This window comes from Cnephaeus nilssonii (genome assembly GCF_951640355.1).
Source record: "Cnephaeus nilssonii genome assembly, chromosome: 6".
Taxonomy (NCBI): domain Eukaryota; kingdom Metazoa; phylum Chordata; class Mammalia; order Chiroptera; family Vespertilionidae; genus Cnephaeus; species Cnephaeus nilssonii.
In genome coordinates, this window is record NC_137077.1 from 5,557,259 (window position 1) to 5,580,879 (window position 23,621).

Below are 23,621 nucleotides of genomic sequence, written 5' to 3' on the forward strand. Positions count from 1 at the left end.
TCGCAGAAAGGGCACATCAGTGACAGGAAGGAACCAGTCGCAGAAAGGGCACGATCAGTCGCCTTTCCCTGGAGGTCAATGTCACAGCGGCCAAGTGGCTCCTGATGGGTCTCGCGGCCACCGCACCAGCGGTGGGGACACGCCACCAAGCCCAAGGGCTGGGTTGTGAGAATCAGAGGACCAGACAAGGACCGAGACACCAGCACAAACCCTGGTGAAGATGGCCCCCGGCATCCACGGAGCTCCTGGCGCGGCCGGGGGTCCCGGACAAGCAGTGGCTCCCAAAGGCCTGGCCCCACCTGGTCGGATCCAGGCCGGGGCCTCAATCAAGCCTGAGACGGAGTCCTGTCCTGGGAGGGAGCCAGATGTCCTCAAGGGATAAGTGGGCACAGGCAGCAGTGGTGGGGGGCTCCCTGGTCTACCTGACCTGGCCGTGGGAGGGGTCACAGGCTGGAGAGGCCCGGCTGGCTCCTGGCTCGGTGTCAGTGTCAGAGGGGGGCGGGACTAGCCCACGGGAGGGTCGTTTCGCCTGGCTGCCTTGGTTCTTCTTGTCCTGACCCTTGCCACTTCTTAAATCTTAGAACAAAGCTCCCCCTCTTACTCCACCGAAGGGAACCCAGAGGTTGACACAGCGCCCCTCTCGCCCTCACTCAGGAGGCAGGCTTAGGGGACAGGGGACAGCCAGCAGGGCAGGGCTCCACCCCCGCATGCCTGGGGCAAAGCAGGTGGGAGAGGTCCTTTGGCCCACTGGACTAGACAGGGCCATTTGTGCTGGGACCATGCCCATATGTCTGCGCCCCAGCCACCCATCTGGGACATGGCCCGCCCACCACCTCCCTCTCAGGGTGCTAGGCTGACATTGACTCAGGTGGTAAGGCCAAGGGGGCAGGTCCTGAAAGGCAGTTCTGCCAGCACCCCCCCCCCCCCCCCCCGCCCAGCAGAGGGAGGGCGGGAAGTATCTGGGCGCCCATCACCCAAACGCCGAGCTTGGCTTTGTCCCCCAGCCACGCAGTGTTTCAGTTTTTAGCTGCAGACGCTGTTGTGCGTAGCTGAGTTCTTAAGTCTCCCAAAACAGGAAGAGGCACTTTATGGACTGGTATTTATAGACTATCCTCCACCCAAACAAAACCAAAATAAAGCAAAGAACTCCTGAGCATCCACTAGCATGCCTGTCCTGGTGCCTGAAGCTCCGACGGCCACACCACCAGCCCCCCCTCCACCACCGGTAGGAAGAGTGCCCACAGTAGCCACTGACGGAGGGAGAGCCGCCACCCTCTCCCTGCCACCCCGGGTTCACAGCCCCGCTCCGCCACCCCGCCCGGGAGCTGGAAGACAGGAGGCACCCACCCACGCTGGCCACCCGAATTACAGGAGACAAGAGTGAAGCACCATGAACACCACGACGTAGAACACCACCATTTATTACTTCCTCACTGTGGCAAAAAGGGATTCATTTCTAGAGACCAAACAGCATCACCGAGAGGTTCTTGGAAGAGAATTCCCTTTGTTCCCAGCCTCTGTGACTAACTTTAAACCTGTCCACCTGACAGCAGGTGGCTTTGTGGTGGGGGGTGGGCGCTCTGTCGAGAGGCACTTCCTCTGCTTCCCTCGGGAACCACATTCCGGGACCACAGACCGAGCAGGGCCTCGAGTCGGCCTTCGACTTTTCTGAGTCCAAGTACATGGAGGCCACACACAGTGCCAGGCGCTGCTGGGCTGGGGAGGGGCGGAATCCACGGGCCTCGGGGACTGGCAGGCCTGATTTCTGCTCCACCGCAGACCATGTGACGGGCACGTTGTGGGTCTCCTGGGCTTGCCTCTCCTGTGGAAACAGGAGTGCAGTCCCCTCCCCAGAGGGCAGCGAGCGCGGAGGTGGTCCCTCTCCGGCCTGAGCCCGCCCGCCCTGTAAAAGCAGTGCGCACCTGGGCCCTCCCCACGGAGCAGCAGGGCTCGCAGACCCGCTTCCCTTCAGAACCATTTCCCACGCTCCCTCTCGCATGCGTCTGTTCTACTGCAGAGCGCAGGGACCGTGGTCAGCGGTCAAGATCGCTGGTCTTCACGGCTCCTCAACCAGGGCCTTCCCAGCTCCAGGAAGGGAAGAGCAAAGTGGAGTCGCTCACCCTGATTTGGGGCCTCCCCTCCTGGAGGGGCCTGACAAGCGGCCGCAGTCCTCGCTCGGTCCGGGCACTTCTGCTCCCCTGCACCCCATCTCTGGGGACGCCCACCAGCCCCGCCTACCCTTTGGAGGACTCCAGGGCCAGTGCTCCTCTTGGACAGTTACCTCCGGTTCCTTTCCCGCTGACCTGCCCCGCTGTAGCCATCCCAGGCCCCAACACCTCCCTGGTCTTCCTGAACGTTCACCACCGAACACAGCCCGGCTGGTCCAGGGAAGGGGCCCAAGGACGGCGCAGGCTCCGAGGATGCAGACGTCAACCGGGATTCACTGTGGAGGCCGGAGAAGAAAGGGGCGAACCAGCAGCCACTGGTGAGGGGACGCCATCACCGGCCACAGGCTCTTCAGGGGGAGGTGGTGGCGGGAAGGGTGGCCTTGAGAAAGCAGTGGCTGCCGGGCCTGTGACGTGCGGGGTCACAGAACCTCTGCACGTGCTGCCCCACGGGGGCTCACAGCCAGCCAGGCTCCCGTACTAGCACCTCTTGTTCTGAGAAACGGCCACGGTCCTGGCTGAGGCTGCCTGGGGGAGTGGCCTCCAGCCCCGTGCAGTGACATGGCATATCCGAGGGGTTCGTCGGCACTGGCGCTCTGAGGGCCTTCTCCACAGCACCGAGCTGGGGGAGAGGACGGTCAGGCTGAGGACTGGGCTCCCACTGGCCCCCACGGCACAGGCAACTGGTGGGGAAAAGCCCATCCTGCCCCAGCGGTGGCCCCTGGTCCTCACGAAGGTCCTGCTCAGACTGCACTCCGCAGCCGAGGCTACGGCGCCGTCATCACACTCTGTTCGCCATGGTCCACGCTCCAGAGGCGGTAAAACTCAGCGAAGTCCACGTAGGGCTCAACACGGCCATCCTCGCCAGGCGGGAGCGAGTGGGCGGGCCGGGAGCGGAAGAGCCCCCCGTCCGAGCTGGAGCTGCTGCTCTGGGTGTGCGTGTTGGTGGACTGCAGGGTCAGGGTCGGGCTCTGGCTACAGGGACAACAGAGTCAGCCAGCAGCCTTGGCTTCCAGGCCGGGACAGAGGCCCTGCCTCAGGCCACAGGCCTCTAACAAAGGTGACCCAAGAGTCAGCCCGACCACGTGGTCTTTGGGAGATGCAAAGTCAAATGGGCTTTTCAAGCTCTAACTACACGTGGCTTTTTAAATGAACTAGAACTAAATGGGTGGCCCCATTCCAGTGCTCAGTGACCACGCATGGCTGTGACCACTGTACACAGCAATGAGCTGGAGGTCGTGCACTCCAATCTCTCTGGATCCACCCTGACCCAAACCCCACAGATCGCAGGCCAGCAAGGACTTTTCTCCCAGAAAGCCCTCCTTCCTCCCTCCCTGTCATCCCCTTCACCAGCTGGGAGACGGGTCCCCCCATGTCCTCAGAGCTCCCTGGCACCCACCCTCTGTCACAGAGCATGTAACAGCTGGAAGTCACCTGCTGGCCCACCATCTTGCAAACCCTTAGCACTGCCCAGCACCCAGCACCAGGCCGGCCCAGGGTGGAGCCAAAGTAATGCTCAGATGCAAAAGGGAAGGAAGGGGCTGTTTAGGGGCCCCCAGGGAGTTAGGGTGCAGAAGGACAGCTGGTTCTCCTGCCTGGCCTGGGACCACTGCTGATATTCTCTGCCTTGGTGGACACAGCTAGTGGCTTCCTCTCGGCAGCCCGGGGTGGGGAGGCCACCCCAACTGCACTAGGGATGCCCATCACTCAGCGGCCTGCCAGGCCCCTCTAGCCTCCGTGGCGGCAGCATGGGGGCAGGGAGAGGGAAGGCCCCCTCTAGGCAGAGGGAAGCAGCGCCACTCCCTTCCTGATGGCCCTTCCAATTGGCCACTTCCTCTGAGAGGGCTGGGTGTGGCAGCCCTATTATTCTGGGCCGCCGGAATGTGGAAACCAGACCCGGTCTCCCGGTGGGTGGGAGGGGAAGGGGATACATTCCACAGAAGTGAGGGGGTGGGGTGGACACCGGACCTATAGGCAGGTCCGCAGTAAGGAAGTGGCCTGCCCACCCTCCTCAGGCTCCAGACCTCCTGCTGCCTCTGCCCCTCCCCCGCTCAGACTAGAGAACTCACTTCAAAGCTCCTCAGACGTTTCAGTGGGAGAGCACTGGCTCTGACAAGCCAGTGCAGGCCAGCACGGCCCCAAGCACGATGCCGCTGGGAGGCCACCCTACCTCCCACCCTTCAGGACCGAGAAGAGAGGACCAGAGGACCTTCCCATTCAGTGAAAACTCGTACACGGACCCACAGGAAATGTGACCAGCAGGCTGTCAACTGTAGTTGCCTGTCCCTTCCCGCAGCCTCAGCCACTCTGCCCAGGGAACCTGCCCCCTCCCAGGTCCCACTTCAATGAGCTGCTGGAGCCTGCAGCGCTGCCTCTTCCGACCTCAGCGCCTAAAAACAACTCCCAGGCAGGGAGGTGGGCATGTGAGAAGTGCAAGACCCCAGGGCATCTCAGCCAGGATCACTTAGCTACAGGGCCTGGCCCCTGGCATTCCTGCTCAGAGACCCAGGGCCATCCCCAGGAAGCAGGCCTGAGAGTGGAGATGGTGAGGGCTTACTTGGTGAGGGTGGGAGTGGCTTCGTCCAGGGTGGAAGCGCTGTGGGCCCCGTTGACCAGCTGGCCCTGTGAGGGCATGACGAGGGAGAGGGTCACGCTGGTCTTGCTGGTGCTCTGGGCGCTGGAGTAAGGCACGGATACGGGGTATACACGACCTCCTGCGGCTTTGGAAGGAAGAGAGAGGTGGGCCCCAGGGAGCGGCTGGCATGGTGGGAACAGGGCCACTCCAGGACCTGACGGGAGTGGGGTCTGAGGGCTGAGAGAAGGTGGTGACCTGGCCTGGCTTCCTGAGCTGCAGCTTGGCCCTCTGCCCCTTGGGACAGAGAAGGGGAGTCCAGGGGCAAAGATTGCCGGCCAGGCAGGGGCTGGCGCTCAGCAGCTCCTGTGCTCAAAGCAGGAGGAGGATCAAGTGCTGAGCTGCTTGATGAAAGGGTTACTGCCTGGCTTCCCGCAACGATGTTCTAATCCGAGGGGATAAGCGTGCTCCTAGTTGAGGCTGGCCCAACAAAAATATGGTTGCAATAACAGCAAGCTAGAGAAACTCCAGTAACACTGGTGTCCGCTGGAGAACAAACCCATCCGGGCAGCCTGAGCGCTAAGGCTTGTTGGACAAAAGAAGAAAAAGTGCAGCCCAGGAGCCAACAGCCTGCACACTGAGCAGCGCGGGAGGAGGTGCAGAGAGAACGATTGCCTGGCCTCCTGAGCAACTTGACTCCAAGACTCAAAAAGCAGAAAGTTAAGCGCATTACTCTCACCCCAACATGGCCCAGGAACAGAGCCAGGCTTCGGGGACCTTCTGTCCACATGCCTCGCCTCCCCTAAGTCTCTTCCTCCCAGAGCCTCAGTTTCCCTTTCTGTAAAAGGGGGTGCTATCTCCTTGAGGGCTGTCAATGAGGACTACAGGAAACACTCGGGTCAAGTGCCAGGCACAGAGTAGGCCTTCAGTTGGGGAGCCATCGTCCCTATCACGTGACCTGGTGTCTCTGAAGCTCTCTGCTCTCGGGTCATTAGGAGGTCAACCAGGGCAGATGGTATTTCTTCATTTCACAGACAAACAGGAAAACCAATCAAAGGCAGCTCGGAGCCCCAGACTGAAACTGCTCACAGCCAGGCCTCCCCCTCTACCTGCTGTGCTCCAGGAGCAAGGCGTCGCCTCAGCCACTCTGCAGCCCAGCCCGGCCCACGGCCTCGTCAGGTGGCTTCCTGTCCGCACTGCACTCACCTGGAGCTGGGGATGCTGTGGGCTGGCTCATCTCGCCCAGCGGGTAGCCAAAGTTCCTCACCAGCAGAGTCATGTCCTCGTGCCTTGGGCAGAACTTGGCACGCTCGCCGCCACTAGCAAAGGTGTCCCCGTGGATCCGCTTCACCCGGTCTACCACGGCCTGGGCCACCGCGTCCAGGGAAGTCTGCTTGGCGAACTCAGTGTCGATCATAGCAGCGATTTCCTGGGAAGGAGGGGCAGAGATCTGGTGAGGAACGGGGGGCCCAGGGGCTGTGGGCCCTGACTCCAGAGCCTCACCAGGACGCTTAGGGGTCCCTGGTTAAGCAGGCGAAGGAAGTCCCCACCAGCCACACCTGCAATCCGAGCTTTTCAAGGGATTCAGGATAATCCTTCTGGGACTTTCTCATTAGAAAAGGTGTGGCCTTGTGATCCCTCAGGGAGAATATCCACCTCACTGGGTTACTACGAGGAGGAAGTAACATAATGGATGTGAGGGCACTGTGGGAACTGCTAGAAAGCCCTGCATAAATAGGTGCCCACCACACCGGGCACGTATCCCCTAACCTCTAAGGGACCCAGGAGACTGGCAACCAGAGGAGCAATTGTGATTATTAAGCTTTTTTTCCCTGGAACAAACTCATTATAGGCCATGATATGCCAATTTTGTCGGAAAATGGGGACACAGAATGAAGGCAGAGAAGTCCACTGACCAGTGTATCCTAGAACCCAGTAAGAGGCCACTGGATAATTCTATCTTAAAGACCAAAGAAAAGAAAAACAAAATCACATTGATGATAAGATCAAAAACACAAAATCCTCTACATGCGGGCTGGCCAGTCTCGTGGAGGTAGGGGGGCAGAGGCAGGCAACAGGAAATGACCTGGGGCCAGTCAGGTGGGCTCAGCTCCCTCGCTGATCACCTAGGTCACCTCAGGCGAGACCCTGAACTCTGCACCCCAGGCTCCCTAAGTGGAAGTGATGGTGAGCTGCTGCCCGTTACAGGGCTACTAGAAGGAGTAAGATAAAAAGATGAAAAACCTTGAACACAGGCATCAGGAGAGAGGGTGGCATATAAGACTTGCCCTCATAATTTTTAATTAGAAAGGACAAAGCAGGCGGTCTCCCTCCAGGGAGCACGCCCATGCCATTCCCTTCCCGCTCTCCGTCCCCCACAGGCACGCATCCCCTAACCTCTAAGGGACCCCAGGAGACTTGCAACCAGGGGAGCAGCGGCAGCTCATCCCGGGCTCACCCCCTGAGCCTGTCTCCAAGGCCCCCTTTTCTCCCAGTGAGCCAAAGCAGTCCCGCCTAAGTATATATTTTTGCTGCAGTCAATAAATTCTTGCTTTTCTAAAAATAATAATAATAAAGAAAAGAAAGGAAAAAGGCAGAAAAGTTATCTTCCTACGAGACTCACAGATGGAAGGAAAAACACGACCTGCACTTATCTGACCAATCCAGCCATCCAAGGTCAGGTAGAGGCAGCTTCCCTTCAAAACCATCCCTGAAGCGGCTGCTTTACCACAACCCCACAAAGGTGGGTGCTGTCACCCCGTCTTAGACATGAGAACAAACTGTAAATGACCCGCAGCTCAGAGAGGAAGGGGAGGGTGGCGCGGACTTGGACATGGCCGCACTTCTGCTCTCCTCCTCGGCCCAGGACCTTTCCCGGACCATCTCCAAAGCAGCCCGAGCCCACGGCAATTCGCGTCCATCTCGCCCACGTCCCTTCAGGCTTTGCTCAAGGCTCTGGGCTGCGTGGAGCCCAGATCGAGGAAGGCTTGGGAGGGATGGGTGTTCTTGGAGCTTGGGCTTTTTCTTCCCCAGCTCTGGGCCCAGAGAAGAGACCCGGCAATGGCACCTGAGAATCAGAGCTCTGGGCCCTGAGCACTCTGGTGGGAGCAGGAGGGCGGCCAGGTCCCCAGGGGAGCATGCCTCCTGCAGGCGGGCCAGCTGTGCTCTGTGTAGGCCCAGCTCACCTGGTTGGCCTGCCCAGGCCCATGGGCTGCCTCCAGGGCCTTGTACAGCCCCTCGGACATCAGCACCAGGAAGCCAGTCACCCCGTCCAGGGGCTGTGCGCCGTGGATTTCAGGCTCCGCGATGATCGGCTTGGACTTGGCAGCGCTGGGGGGAGAGAGGAGAGGGGACAGCTGTACTTGGCGTGGCCCCCAGGGGCATTTATTTTGCTAAGGGGAAGAATCTACCCCAGAATGTAAAATAAAACACACATCTGGCAAGAAGAGAAAAAAGGAAAACCAGAAAAACAGACCTGCCTCTGAGCACAGCTACTAAAAGCAAGTTCTGAGGGCCAGAAAGCTGGAGGCGGCTGGGCTCAGGGCGGCAAAGGTCCAACGCCCAATCCCGGCCCCACTCAGCAGCTCCTGCCCACAGAGTCTGGGCAGTGCCAGGGGCAGGGTGGGCAGTGAGGGTGGGGTTCTCTTTTGAAAGCCCACTCCTCCTGGGCTCCTCCAAAGCAAGTGTCAGGCTCACTCAGACCCCACCGACACTCCACTGCACAGGGTCATCTCTGATGCACTATCGACCAGCAGTGCCCGAGAGTTCTTGCCCAGTACACGCACACACGCAACTAGGTGATGTTCTGGCAACAGGATCTGGAAGAGCGGAGTCTGCAAACACCCCGAGAGTCCTTCCATAGGGGCCAGTAGCGAGCGCTGACACAGCGCACACTGAGTTCCAGCAGCTATTACCCAGAACACACCAGCCTCAATGCTAAGTGTGCAGAATGGAGGAATGGACCAGCCTCAATGCTAAGTGTGTAGAATGGAGGAATGGACACCTAGTGGAAAGTGAGCTACAGAATGCTGGAAAAGAGTGTGCTAGCATTTAGTGCATGATTTGAAAAGGATGCCTACCCCTGCCCACTCCCACCAAACACACACACACACACACACACACACACACACACACACACACACGCAGGAACTCTGGGCAGGGCACACAGGAAACCAGCAGCTTCCGGGGAGAAGGAGAAAAACGCACTTTGCACAGTATATCTTTGGCGCTGTTTGAACTGTTTGAAACCACATCTGTACTTCCCAACAAAGCAACAGAAACCGCACAAATTAGAGAAAAAAGGTTCCAAACTCAACTGCCTAAATGCTGTGGGAGGAAGGAGTTCTAACTCTTGCTTCTGATGATGGGTCTTTGCATGGTTCCTCCAGGGCTCCGATTGTGACATTAAACGCCATGACCATACACACACCCATTTTTCCAATCAATGTGCTCAGAATGCAGGCTGCCTGGGTTCAAGTCCTGCCTCTGCCCATGGCTAGCCCCATGACCAGAGAAGCTACCTACTGTCCCCATGTCAGCTTCCTCATATGAAAATGCCTTTGGATAACAACAGTACCTACCTCCTAGGGCCCGAGGGCGGACTGAATAAGAGAATGTATGTACAGAGCTGTGCCCATTTGCTGCTATGATCACTGGGTGGTAGCCGGAAGGGAAATATCCTTGGAGGGAAATGCACAACTCATCTCACACGTCTGCCCTGGCCCTAGCCATAAATAGCACTGACCAACAAGGCCGTTTGTCTGTCCCTACCCACCCCAGGCAGCTCAGGCTAACCTTGGCCTCTCCTGCTAGCCCTATGGCACTAGTTGCTGCCCTTGGCTTTGACCCTTTGCCAGCCTAGCTCTATATGATTCTGACCCCTGACCTCACACCAACCTCTGGGAGGAAGGAAGAGTCTCCTTGGGCTCTGAGCTACTGCAACTGCATCTCTGTTCCTAGAGCCTATCGGGGTGGGGGGAGCACAGCTGGCTGGCCACCTACCTGAGCAGGTCGATGTCAGTGTAGCCATATTTGACCTTGTAATCTCCAATGCGCCTGGTGCTCTCCTGCCCACAGATGATCCCCACTTGCTTGATCTTTCCTGCGTCCAAACCTACCAGGGGGAGAACACCACAAGCCAGACTTTGTTCATAATGATGAACAAAAAGAAGGGGACAGACACATCCAGGGAACAGGAAATAGTCACACCAGGCGCCCTGGAGAGCGGCTAATCCAATAGCCCCCAGTGTCCCCAATCCCCATCTCCATCAGAATACCCCCTCCCTGGGAACGCTTCCTCCACAGCCCATCACATCCAGCACCACCCAGCATAGCTGCCTGGGAAGGGGGGAGGCTGTGGCAGTGGCTGAAATCTCAGGACATCTTTGGCCTGAGTCTCCACCAATAACAGTGAACATATGCCAGGTACGCTTGGAAGCATTTTACATGCGTTAACTCTTAATCCCACCACACCCAGAGTCAGGTGTTACTATCATCTCATTACACAGATGGGAAAACTGAGGCACAGAAAACAAGTAAGTTCCAACCATCACCAACTAGTAAGCAACAGAGCTGGGCTTCAACCCCGGGCAGGCTGGTCACAGCCCATCTACTTCACACTCGGCACATGACCACCAAAGAGGGCAAGGGTGAGCCACGAGGCTGCCCTCCCAACACTGACCCGCGGCCCACGTCCCCACGCACCCAGCTGTGAGAGGCGGAACAGCTCATCCTCGTTCTCTGTGGTGTGGTCCACGTTCAGCTGTGTCACCTGCAGCCCGTCCACCGTGGATTTGCATAGAAGAGCACGGTTCGTACCTGCAGCAGAATTTGAGCAGCTGAACAGACTGAGCATAGGGAGGAAAGGCCACGTTAGAGAGAGAGAGAGAGAGATGAGAGAGAGAGAGAGAGAGAGGAAGAGAGAGAGGGAGAGGAGGGGGGAGAATGGAAATCCTTGAAACAAGCAAAGAAAATAGGCTCAGACCCTGGGTGAGCCAGCAGTCATAAGAGCTGACAATATTAAGGAATTAGGTTAAACTCTTCCATCCTAGCATGATTATGATTATGATTTTAATAAGAGAGCTTTTGTCTAGGGAGATACACTGACATATTTACAGATACCAGGCCACGATGTCTGGTGTCTGCTTCACAACAATGCAGGGACCCAGGGCTGCGGATGAAAGGAGACTGGCCGTGAGGAGAGGACTCCGGGGCTGGGGATAGGCACAGAGGGCTCATTAAATGAGCCACTCTATTTTTTTACATTTCTAAGTTTTGTTCTATCATGAAATCTTAAGGAAAGGAGGAAGAGAAGAGGGACATTATCAGTGGGGTCTCTCTAGCGCCCCCACAGTAATTGGCACCCTGGGGTATGGCCTTCTCAGCGTCCCAGATGGCCTCTTCTTTGCCCACAAATCCTACAGAAGGTCCCTGTGACCCCTCACTCTCCAGCCCACACCCAGCCCACCTCGCCACCCTCCAGAAGAGGAAGCCACTGAGGTGACCAGACAAGGACTCAACTCCCCAAAGCCACAAGTTAGGGACAGCATGGGGACGAAAGCTGGGCCGCCCGCTTCCCGCTGCTGCTTCCAACTCTACTCACTGGACTGAGACACTCTTCTTCTTTTTTGGAAGATAACTCAAATCAATTTTTTTTAAATGTTTTTATTGATTTTAGAAAGAGGAAGGGAGAGGGAGAGAGAGTTAGAAACATTGGTAAGAGAGAAACATCAATGAGAGAGAAACACCGATCGGTTGCCTCCTGCACACCCCCAACTGCGGATCAAATCCACAACCCGGGCATGTGCCTGACTGGGAATTGAACCAGTGACCTCTTGGTTCATGGGCTGACACTCAACCACTGAGCCACACCGGCCAGGCAGGATGAAACACTCAAAGAGTAACAGGGAAACCCACCCAAAGGCCTCGACAAACGGGCTGGAGATCCCATGTATCCAGAAAGCAGCTGCCCGAAGAACGCACAGTCCCCCAAGCCGGCCTTCTCTCCCAGCCCTCCCCGGGGACAGACAGGCGGCTCACCGACATTGGCGACGTAGAGCTTGTTGTTGAGAAGGACAGCCACGACAGCCATGGCTCCTCCTGAAATCTCCCTCTCCAACACCTTGAGTCTTTCAAGGATCTTCTGATACTGAGGAGGGAGCTGGTGCTGGGGGACACCCTGCAAGCCACCATTAGGGGTCAGAGCAGGCCGGGTCCTCAGAGACCGTTTCCCCCTCCCCCCTAGAGAGCAGGGGCTGGAGGCCCGGCCAGGACAGAAGCTGCACTTCCCGGCGGGCTTCTCTAGGAAAGCCAGAGGTGAGCTCACGTGTCCTGCCGGCTCTGGAAGTGCTGGTGGCTGATAGGAGTGGGAGGTGACAAGGCTGTGGGCAGACTCCAGGCGAGGACTGACCTGAAAGGGCCTTTCCTCACACCCTCACTGCCCGCCCTATGCTCAGCTTGAGCAAAGCTGCCCACAGCAACCGAGGAGGCCCTTGGAGGGTCCACCCATCGACCCCGTGTCCCCCCCGCGGGAACTGTCCCTAACTCGTGCTGCTCTGGCCCAGTGCTGTCAATGGCTTGGGCGTGATGTGGCAGATGAATCAGTGCTCCTAGCAAAGCCAGCCTGGCGGGCCCCTTCTCGGGGGAGGCTAGGGAAGTACCTCTGGCAGCTGGGACTGCAGGCTCGCCTTCTCCGCCAGAGCATCGTCGATGGACTCCAGGAAGCTCCTCTCCACCACGTCGAAGGCCTAGAGGCACAGAGAGGACAGGGACAGGTGTCAGGCATCACGGGGTGGGGCTCCGCACATGCACTGCAGAGCGACAGAGGCTGAGGCTAAAGACAGAGGTTAAGGCACGGGCTTGGGGTCAGGCCACCTGGGAGTGAACTCCAGCTCTGCCCCTTGCCAGCTGGCAGCCTCGGTCCCCTCATCTCGACAGAGGTCAGTGTTGTTCTGAGTGACTGGGCACTCGGTACCTGGCTCAGAGCAAGTCTAGATCAATGACAGCCAGTGTCATGACCACATCCTGCTGGCCCTGAACTCTGGCCACGCTGCTGCCCCTCCTGGGGGGCAGCTAGAGTCACCGGCACAGGGCCCCGAGGCCGGAGGGTGCTTTGGGCCTCAGGTGCTGAGGCAGGGAAAGGGCTGGGAATGCTGTTTTCGAGGAACAGGAATCCATCCTCCTCATCCACACTAAGTGCCTCCAGATGTGCTTCCAAAAGGAGGTGCCGGGAAGAAATCTCCCAAGCAGCAGCCGGAAGCAATGCAGAGCGGGCAGGGGAGCCCCAAGCAGCCGGAAGTGAGGAGGCGAGGCCCAGGCTGCTGGCGGTGACTGGAGGCTGAGCACCTGAGCCACGCCGGAAGGAAAGGAACCTTCCTGAATCACGCCCCCCACTGCACCCCTTCGCCCAAGGTCCCATCCCTACTTCCCGTTCCCCAAGATGATCTCCTCCAGAGCCAACCCTGCCAGCTGTGGGCAAGGACCGTGATGGCTGCCTGCTCCTGGACTCCCCGAAATAGGGAGCCCCTGCCGCTGGGAGAGGCTCCCAGAGCGGGCCCCCCGCAGGAGGAGTGGCAGGGTCTTCAGACCAGCCCCGGAGAACCCACACTTTCCAGCCGCAGGGCCACGCTCCTGGGGGACATGTCCACCGGCTGCGGTCAGCGCCGAGCACATACCTGTAGCAGCACACGGCGCACATCGGCCTCCGTGTGCTCGGCGTTGAGCTGGCCCAGCAGGAGCTCTGCGGACAGTCGCTGGGCCACGAAGTTGGTCACCCGGTTGCCATCATAGCCGTTGAAGACCCCATACAGGAAGCAGTTGTTCTCACTTCTGGAACAGAGAGGTAAGAGGTGGTGGAAACCAGGGCTCACAGAAGAACGCCAGTTCCAGCGTGGAGGGGGAGGAGGAGCAAAAACTGGGGGAGACCAAAGATACAGCAGCTGTGGCTTCAGGTGCCCACTTACGTCCCCCACTTTGACCATCATTTTACTCAGGCCATGACCTTCAGGGATGCTCCCCACCCCACTGTCGCAAGCCTAGGCTGGTCTAAGGTCCAGATGTGGAAGGGACAGCAGCACACGCCACCTCCATGGGCCCCATCTCACTGGCAAGGCCCGTGCAAGACAGTTGGAAAACAGACACCTGCAGCGGCTTTGCAATGCCCAGGAGCACCCCGCATCACCTGAACTTGAGCCAGTTGTCCTCGGGCGGGTGGCTCTCAGTGCCCTTGCCATCAGCCGAATAGCTTCGGTTGGAGGCTGAGCCCACCCCTGAGAGGTGGCAGAGCGGCAGGTCGTCTGTCCAGCTTGGCTGCTGCTCCTGGAAGGACACCAGGAAGTTAAGAAGTGTTACCTTCTCCAGGGCAGACCCCACCTCACCTTTTTCTTCCCCAACAAAAGCCCCGCAGGCCTGAACCCCCCCCCTCCCCCCCGCCTTCCAGAGGCCTCTACTTCCTTCTGGAAAATAACGACCCCGGGTGAACAGTCACCTGCAGAGGGTTGGCATTTTTTTATGGCTAGCCCACAAACCCATTCCCTGAAAAAGAACAGCGTTCCCAAATGCAAGGCTCAGCAGTGGGCTGCAGGTGTGAGCTACGTTACGAAACACGAATGAGACACAATGAAGCGAACTCTTGGTAGAAAATACTTCGGTGGCTCCTCACCTCTCACTGCAGTGGCTCTGACTCCAATGCCCTGGGCACTGGTTAAAACTGCAGACCCCAGGCCCGAACCCAGAACGTCTACTCCTGGTGGGCCCAGAGCACCTGCGCATAGGCAGCTCCTCCCAGGCGACTGCGAAACTGACGTACACGCTAGCCTTAGTCACAGCCCCTACCCTGGCATTGGGGCCTCCACTCCCTGGTCCCCATCTTCTCCCGCCTGCTCCCTGCCACACCTTCCTCACCTGTGCCAAATGCTTGCAGTGCCCTGTCCATACATACCCACTTTCCCTCCACGTGGATCACCCTCCTTGTCCTTGCCGAGCAACTCTCCACATCCTTTGGGACTCTGACACAGGATCACCACCTCCAGGAAGTCTTCTTTCAGAAAGACCCTCCCAGGCTTGACTGACAGCCCTCTTTTGTATTCCTACCACCTGTCTCCCTTGCTCCTGCCTGCCTGTGTCTGACTCCCATTCTAGCCCACTGATCTCAAACCAGGCTGCTCAGTGCTTTACACACACACACACACACACGCACGCACGCACACACATCCAAGCCCCAGCCCAAACACAGATTTTGAATTTCCTAAATCTCCTTAGGGGGCACTCTGAGCACCTACATTTTTTTAAGCCCCAGAAATGACTCCCACGTCGGGAGGCTTTCACTGAGGTAGTGGATCATGCAAGGCCCCAGCATGGGCCCCCACTCGACCCCCACCTGAGAACTGTGCCTGCTTCCCAAGGGCATTCCCAGGACCACTGTGCTGAACTGGAGCTAACAAAAACAAGTGGGAGAATCCACGTTCAATTGCAAGGAGAATAAAAGTGGGACTGAGCCCGGCCAGTGTGGCTCAGTGGTTGACACTGCCCTAAGAACCAGGAGGTCACGGTTAGATTTCCAGTCAGGGCATATGCCTGGGTTACAGGCTCGATTCCCCAATGGGGGGCGTGCAGGAGACAGCCGATCAATGATTCTCTCTCATCACTGACGTTTCTAGTTCTCTCTCCCTTCCTCTCTGAAATCAATAAGAAATATATATATTTTAAAGTGGGATCGAAGCTTTACTGAAATTTTAAATAAGCACAAGCACTGTGCACAACTTCTTACAAGTGAACAGTAAAGCTTCAAAAAAGGATGTGAAAGCCACTTCAACAGGCTTTGGCAATCAAACGTATAAAAAGCCTGTGGTTAGCTTTTGTGGCAAGTTTCATCTTCTGTCTATTTACATATTGACAGGAAGTGACTTTATGGCTTTCACACTTTCTATTCCATTTTAATTGCTTTAATGCTGCATGTATTCTAGCGCCTCAATTCTGTGCTTTGCCCCCTGGAGCTACTTCTATAGAGTGTGGGAGTTTGCTTTTATTTGTAAACTGACATACAATAAGATGGACTTTTTTGGGTGCACAGGTCTGTGGATTTAACATGCGTAGCGATTTCTGTAACCGCCACCACAGTGAGATACAGAACTGCCCCATGATCCCAAACACTCCCTGGTCTTGCCCCTTTGCAGCCAGCCATGCCCTCCCCAGACCTCTAGCAACCACTGACCTAGGTCAGGGCACATGGCTAGGGTGCAGGCCCGATCCCCGGTGCGGAGGCATGCAGAAGGCAGCCAATTGATGTTTCTATCGCGCTATCCCTCTCCCTTCCTCTCCAAAGTCAATAAAAAACATATTTAAAAAAAGAAATAAGAAAAAATTACCCAAAGAGCACATTAAGAAGTATCCATGGTGAGGCAAGGCCTCCCTCCTCTTTTCTGTCTTCCCAAGCCCCATCCACCCACACAGGCCCTGCTCGAACCCAGAGGCCCGTGTTTCCCAAACTTCAACTATCTTCAACAAATTATCCACTTCATATGTTTTCTTTAAACTGCCACATTTTCTTTTACTCTAAGACTTCATTTAGAATGTAAACTTTTTCAGTATAAGTGGCAAACCAGTATTACTTGCCATATCTTGAAAATAATAAAAAACGAAAACAAAATAAGGTTATTAAACTCTAGTTGAACCTATTGCCTGCTGCAGCTTCTGAGCCGGACCCTGTTCTCTCTGTTAACAAAGAAGAGAGATTACCAAGAATCAGAAAGGTGTAAGGACATACTAAGAGCAAATCAAGTCTTTCTCTTGGTATCATCAGAGAGTTTAAAGAGAACTGAAAAGCAAATACCTCCTCTATATGCAACGATGAGTTTTACACCGGCAAACACCAAACCACCTCAATGTACGTGTCCCAGACTCTGGGAAAATACTGACCAAGGCCACGGGGCCCCTTTCCTGAGAAATCCATCCCTGTGGCCTCATCATGCATTTCGGGCACCCCACGTAACCATCTGGCGTTGTGGCAACTCTCATGCTCTAGGCTGGTACTGCTGATTAGCTACCTTATTTCACTGATGCAAATACATATGTTTTCTTTTTTATATATATAAAGTTTTTAAAAAATAATTTTTTTATTGATTTCAGAGAGAAAGGGAGAGGGGGAGAGATAGAAACATCAATGATAAGAGAGAATCATTGATTGGCTGCCTCCTGCATGCCACACTGGGGATTGAGCGCGCAACCCAGGCATATGCCCTGACTGGGAATCGAACCGTGTCCTGGTGGTTCATAGGTGGATGCTCAACCACTGAGCCACACTGGCTGGGTCAAATACATATATTTTTAACATTTAATATTAATCTCTGAAGTTGGTGTGTTAGTTATTTAGCAGTGTGTTTTCTTTCTAGGTAGTATGTAAAATAATGATGTGTCCTCACAATTAATGACATCTTAGATCCAATGACATATGGGCAACTTCTCAGACACATATAAGCACTCCTTCCATAGAATGCAGTCTCCCCAGCACCCCAAATATTCCGTAACAACTGGCCGGAGAATTACAGGTTCTACCCATGTAGGGGTGGGAGAGCATGTGTCTTCCCTGAGTTCAGCGGTGGCCCGGACATCGCTGCTGTGGCCGAGGGGGCTGTGATCACGTTCTCCCACGTCTGTCCGCCTCCACGGGGATTTTCCACACCAAGCAGCCATGGCTGATTCTGCCACCACACACCAGACTCCCAAGTCTGTTGCTTCCCTTCTCCATATTTCTGAACAATTTTTGGAAAGGTCACGTTTTTCTATTCACACAAACCACCCACCTCTCCACCCCAACACACACTGATGCATACTTTCTCCCACGCCCAAATGCCAGGCCTGCCAGCACCCACAGCAAGTGGTGCTTCTACACCCGGCATGGGAGTCGTGAGTCGCTGGGAAGCTGAGAAGGGGGCATCTCACGCTCACACAGCCTCGTCACAGTGCCAAGCAAATGCAACAGCGAGCATGGACCACTTTAACTCTTCGATGGTTTACAAATTAGTTTCCCACAAGAAATGTAACAGAAAGTATGGTAAGAAAGAATGCTGTTTCAAACATCCTAATTCTAATTTGATTGTGTAAACAGGAGTTTCCAATATCCATATTTTGGTATGAAAAGGTTCTACAGTGATCCAATTGTAGATAACCTATTAAGGGCATTATAAATGCCTTGTATAAATATATGTATAAATTAGTTCCTCATAACATATGTAATAGACATAAAAACAGTCCATTACAGCCCTGGCCAGGTAGCTCAGTTGGTTAGTGTCATCCTGATATGCCAAGGTTGTGGGTTCGATCCCTGGTCAGGACACATGCAATAATCAACCAACCAAATGGATGCAAAAATTGGTGGAACAACAAATCAAATTTTTCTCTCTCTCTCTCAAATCAATAAATAAAAAAATAAATTGAAAAAATCCATTTCAATCCTCATAGAGACATCTCAAACTCCTAGGCAGCATTAGTGGATAAAGCACAGTTCCAAGTTCAGGCCACAGCTTGAATATCAAATTATAGTATGAAAAGGCCGAGTGTTTTTGTGGTGAAAGCACCCGAATTCCTTAGAGGCAAAAAGGAAGCTCAGAAAGGGAGAATAATGCCCCCAGGAAGATGGCTCGGGGGGGGGGGGCGCGGGGGGGGCAGCAGGGCTTTCTCTCCAGAAAGCTTCACACACCCGATGCCATCTCCATCTTTCTGAATGACCCCCTTTTGCTTCCCTGCTCCTCTGGGACCAACTCCATTCTAGCGCCTCCACCTCTCTCACCAGGGTTTTCATCAAAGGTTCTCTATGTTTTCATCACAAATATAGTCCTAATACACTCTTAAAGGGGCCACTAATAATGGTGGAGCACTTACTGTGCTAGAGCAGCTGGACCGAATTCTGCCAGCATAAGAGATGGCTGTAGGTGAAGGCCTAACAGATGTTTTTATTTTAATGGATACATATTTATTTTCATGTACATTAGAAAAATATATAGCTAGCCCCCGTGATTGTATAGATAGCTCAAGACATATCTACGTTAAAAAATTTGGTTTCAAGTTGATTTTTAAAATATTAAATACCTAATAGTATAGGCAAAATCACACACCTGCTTCTCCCTGACCCCAATGCACTCCTGCATTCCCCACCTCAGTAAAGGGCACCACTGTTGTTCCAACTGAAACCCTGTAGCCCTTCTTAACTTGTCTTCCTTTGCCATGCACCCCACATCCGATCTGCCAGCCAATTATATCAGCCCTTCCTCCAAAATACAGCCAGAACCCAATACTTCTCACCACTCCTCTGCCATCGCTCTGGCCAAGCCTCTGTCATCTCACATCTGGACAACTGAGTACCACTTAGCAGGTCCCAGGCTTCTACTTTTGCCACTCAGAGTCTTCTCAAATCACAAATCAGGTCACATCATGCCCTGAAACCACACGAGAGTTTCACGTCACACTTAGAAAAGAGTCCACAGTCCACCTGAGGGTCCACAAGGCTCCCTGGAACGTTGGCTACTCCCTTCCCCATCACGCTCCACTCCAGCCACACCGGCCTCCTTGCTGTTTCCCAAGGAGCATCTTTGTTCCCTCGGGCAGGAACACTCCTTCCCATGTCCCCACTTCACCTCATCAAATACTGAGAGGTCCTCCCTGCCACCTGGTGGGAAATGGCCCCTCCACCATTCTGTGTGTGAATCCAGACTATTCTTCCTCACAGCACCCCCTGATGTCCTGTTACAGATATCACTGTATCATACGTAACCTGTACTTGTCCACTGTTTAATGTCTCCCTTCTAGAAGAGAACGTAAGTTTCATGAAGGCAGTGTCCCCCGCACCTACACGGTGCCTGCCGCACGGTGACAATTGAGGGAATGAACCGTGGGCACTCACTCGTGGCAGAACTGAAGGTGGAACTTCCCGTCGCAGTTTACAGGCTAGGAGTGTAAACATGGCAATTCCTTTACTACTAACACAACTTCTAGAAGAAAGTCCTCTTCGGTGGGGAAACCAAGGTTCAGGAATGTTAAGTGACTTGCCCAAGGCCATACAAGACTCAGACTGTTTTATCAGGCGGCTAGGTTCTTTTGAACACATCAAGCTGTCCTCAAAAGCTCTTCTTTTCCTCAAAAGACCTCTGAAGGCCCCACACTGCCTGGGGAAGCAAGGGAGACTCCTTGGGAAGTCGTTCCACCAAGCACTGTGCCACCTGGCCTAGCACACCCTCCGTGTCCGCAGTCCGCAGCCCTCCCGCAGGCCTCCGCTGGCCCGGTCAGATGAGGCCATCCATAGCCTCTCAACACACTGACACGGGAGTAACGTGCACACTGTTTAGTGGTATGTGGCTCCTTCTCAAACGGATCTGCAAATGCAGTGAGGGTGCGCAGATGTCTTTATCTTTGTATCCCCAGGCCCAGTCTAGCAGACCTCCCAGCCATCTGCCGAATGATGGTACTTGAGCTCCTCTCACCAGACTCAGGACAGCGGAGGGCAGGACAGCAAGCCCCGCACACCACCCGCACACTCTGACACCTTGTGAGCAGAAGTGTCTTGATCATTATTAGGGTGGGAAGGGACTTGTGTAAACATATCAGGCATCCCTTTGCCTTTCATTGAGATGCGATGTGCTTAAAGCTAACTAGCCTATCTTTCAAAGATTCTGCCACCACCCAGGAACACATTCTGGAGCTAGTAAAGCTCACCTTCCCTCTAACCTGAGTCCCGTGGGCTCCAGCACACCCAGAGGGAAGGGAGCTGGCAGCCAGTCTCCTCTGCAAGCCACGTCAGCCTACAGCGATGACCACTTCCAGCGTTTGCCCCTCTCCAGCCAGTGTTTCTGAAATGTGCATTACAACGGGGACATTTACACCACCCTCTGGGAGCTTACAAAGCAGAGGGCCAGCCAGGTCTACCTAACTCAATGACAAGGCTGACCTGCCTGAAGTATGGTAGCAACCATACTTAGGTAAAAACTGAGTAATGAATCTAAGGTTTAGATTCATTCCCAAAAGACCAGTAGGGAATGAAATAAGGCTTTAAGGACATTCATACATTCATCTCAGGTAAAAACTGCTGTTTAAATTTTAACCCTGCTCTTTTGGCGTCTGCATGCACTTACTTGCTTAAACAATAGGGTAGTTACCTCAGCCCCCAGATTGAAACCTGAAAACTCACATTAATCCATACCACATCACAAAGGTCATTTTCCTGTGCCTGTGGACCAGAACCACAGGAGATTGATTCCCACTGACTCAGTGGCTCCAGGAGTTGACTACCTTTAGATATTATTAACCCTGCTCAGTCCTGCTTTTTGTACAATCTGCTTTCGCGAGATAAGTCCGCATTCCAATGTCTAGAATTTAGAATTTAGCATTTAGAACAATGGGAAATTCTTGTGGTTTAGACCTTTAAAAGGACTGCCTACACCTGGGACGACAGGGTGGCCACCTGCGTGTGGTGCCCTCGCGGCCGTCCTGGCCAGTTCAATAAATCCTTGCCTGCTTTTTTTTAATCAATCAGCAGCCTCCGGTGGTCTTATTTTTGACTCCAGGGTTCGACCCCACAACACTGCCTAGTAGTGGGAAAAAAAGGGGGAGGGGGTGGAGCCAAAGGTGTGGAGAGGAAGAGGTCTACACTCCTCCTTTCCCCCATTGGGAGTTGCTGTCCTGGAAGAGGAATTTCAGAGTCTACACAAAGCCTGTCATTAATATGCAGCAGTAAAGGTCTCTCTCTCTCTCTCTCTCTCTCACACACACACACACACACAACACACACATAAACACACACTCCAATTCTGATGCTTCAAGACCCTCAAGGGTAGGAGGGCCAATGTTGAGCACTGGATCTGGCTACAAATGCTCTACTCATTATTTTACAAATATTTATTAAATGCCTGGCACCTAGTGGTGGTAGGTACTAGTGACACTATTCATTGCAAAGCACAGGTGCGTCTTCCATGAGTTCACTTTCCCACACAGGAGGCAGACAAGTCCACAGGCAATTACAACAGGCTGCTATGTCTGGGGAGGACCCAAGGGAAAGGCAACCTGCTCGCAGGTTAAGAATTAAGCCCAAGGTGCCAACATGTGTGTGCACCTACATGCACATGTGTCAGGAGGATGCAGGGGCTGGAAGACACCAGCGACAAACCCATGAGGGTCCGGACTGCAGGTAGAGATGAGTCTCAAGAAAATCCTCCCACTGCCTGCTCTCACGTTACAGATAAGGAAACCGAGGCCGACTGAGGCATAGGGAGTTACAACCAGGACCAGAACCCCGGCTCCCAACTGCAGTCATTCCTCTAGCACAGGTGAGAGGTGAAGAGGAACGGCTGCCTGATTTTAACTCTGCCTCTGCCACTCACCAGCTGTGTGGCCTTGAGCAAACGATGCCTCTCTGTGCCTGTTTCCTCATCTGTAAAACAGGAATAATCACAGTACCCATCTCATGGGGCTGTCATGAAAATTAAACTTACAAACGTGAAGCAACCGGCACAGCGCCTGGGATGTGGTAAGTGGTACACAAGTGGCTACGGCTGCTATGGTTGTTGCCATCCCACGACAGCTCAGTGCCAGGCTCGGCACCCCTGCTCTCTCCGCTGCCGGGCGCCACGTTCCCTTCCTGCTCTAGAACTGCCCCCGCCAACGTGCCCTCCACGCTCGGACAGTCCAAGACCGGGAATCCCAGCCCCGGACGGCCAGGCCCGCAGTGCGCACGCGCCCCCGTCCGGGAAATGGGGCGGGCCGGCCCGGGACAGGGGAAGGCGGCGGTCGCCCTCCGCCAGGGAGAGGTAGGCGGCCCGAAGCGAGGAGAGAGCCGCGCCTGCAACAGACAGCCCCCCCAACCTCCCCCCGATTCCCAACCCCCGGCCCGGAGAGCGGGTCGGTTCCTCACACTCTGCAACAGGCTCCTCCTCTGCGCCGCCATCTTGGAGGGACCCCGAGGGCGCGCCCGCCTCCCGCCAGAGCAGGCGAGAAGGGTGGCTAGAGCGGCCCGGAGCGGCCCGGAGGACCGCGCTGCCAGGGAGCATGCGCACAGTGCCACCCGCTGGCCAAAGCGGGACAGGGCATAGCGGAGCGTGTGCGCAGGCGCGCTCTTCCACCTGGAAGGTACAGACTTTCTTCTGGGACCGCTTTGCGCCCTTTCCCCAGTGTGTTTTTCAGGTGGGGCCCCAAAGCGCCGGATTAAGGTTCTTTATGAACGCGATGGGGGTGGCAGAGGGTGAACTATTCATTCACTCAGTAAGAAGTCATTGGGTGACCATGCCTGGCCCTTTAGGGGTGAAGCAGCAAGCAAGACAGGGCCTCAAAAAACTGACATTTTAACTGGGGAGGACAGTATTTGCATACGTAAGTCTTTCAGGTGGTGCTAAATGCTAGGAAGAGGAGTTCATGGACGTGGCATGGGAGTGCGGTGTGACAGGTAAGGAAAGGCCAGGCCCAGTGGAAGGGACAGCGAGTAGTGACGTGCGCGTTCTAGAAGCATCTTCCACCATCCTGCGCTGTATGTTAATGAGATGACTGGTGGCTGGAAGCCCCCAGATGACTTCAGGGTGGGGGGAGGGGCTGTTTGTCAGAGGAACCAACCCTGTGATTAGAGGGTTGGAACTTTTCAACCCCCCAACTCCCACTTCTGGGGAGAAGAGAGGAGCTGGGAATGGAGTTAATCACTGGTGGCCACTGATTTAATCAATCCTGTCTACGTAATGGAACCTCTAAGAAAACCCAATGAAGGGGTTTTGAACGCATCCACATGCCTGGAGGGTGGCACACCCCAAACTCTGCAGGGACAGAAGCTTTTGTACTCTATGGACCCTACCAGATTGTACCCTATTACCTCTTCATCTGACTGTTTGTGTCCTTTATAATGAACAGGCAATAGTAAG

General features: G+C 54.9%; 1 protein-coding gene across 2 annotated transcripts; it reads right to left on the reverse strand.

The window, feature by feature from the left end:
* Nucleotides 1-1,320: 1,320 nt before the first annotated feature.
* On the reverse strand, nucleotides 1,321-22,692 carry TAB1 (TGF-beta activated kinase 1 (MAP3K7) binding protein 1). 2 transcript variants are annotated; one of them, XM_079773692.1, is made up of 11 exons: nucleotides 22,631-22,692; nucleotides 13,916-14,052; nucleotides 13,410-13,563; nucleotides 12,396-12,482; nucleotides 11,776-11,914; nucleotides 10,441-10,554; nucleotides 9,739-9,850; nucleotides 7,923-8,067; nucleotides 5,944-6,166; nucleotides 4,723-4,885; nucleotides 1,321-3,140 (listed from the first exon to the last, which is right to left on the reverse strand). In XM_079773692.1, the coding sequence occupies exons 1-11, from the start codon at nucleotides 22,661-22,663 to the stop codon at nucleotides 2,933-2,935; spliced, it is 1,515 nt and encodes a 504-aa protein (XP_079629818.1). In that variant the 5' UTR covers nucleotides 22,664-22,692; the 3' UTR covers nucleotides 1,321-2,932. The 2 variants fall into 2 exon arrangements, with proteins under 2 accessions (XP_079629818.1, XP_079629819.1); XM_079773693.1 differs by having other exon boundaries at nucleotides 2,989-3,136.
* Between the last annotated feature and the right edge of the window lie 929 nt (nucleotides 22,693-23,621).

Bases quoted from the DNA above. Each gene is read 5' to 3' on its own strand.
- TAB1 (XM_079773692.1), bottom strand. From the start codon at position 22,663: ATGGCGGCGCAGAGGAGGAGCCTGTTGCAGAGT. The intron at 13,564-13,915 runs GTGATGCGGGGT...TCTCTGTTCCAG, and splicing joins GACAACTGGCTCAAGTTCAG to AAGTGAGAACAACTGCTTCC. The intron at 11,915-12,395 runs GTACTTCCCTAG...GGTGGCTTGCAG, and splicing joins TGCAGTCCCAGCTGCCAGAG to GGTGTCCCCCAGCACCAGCT.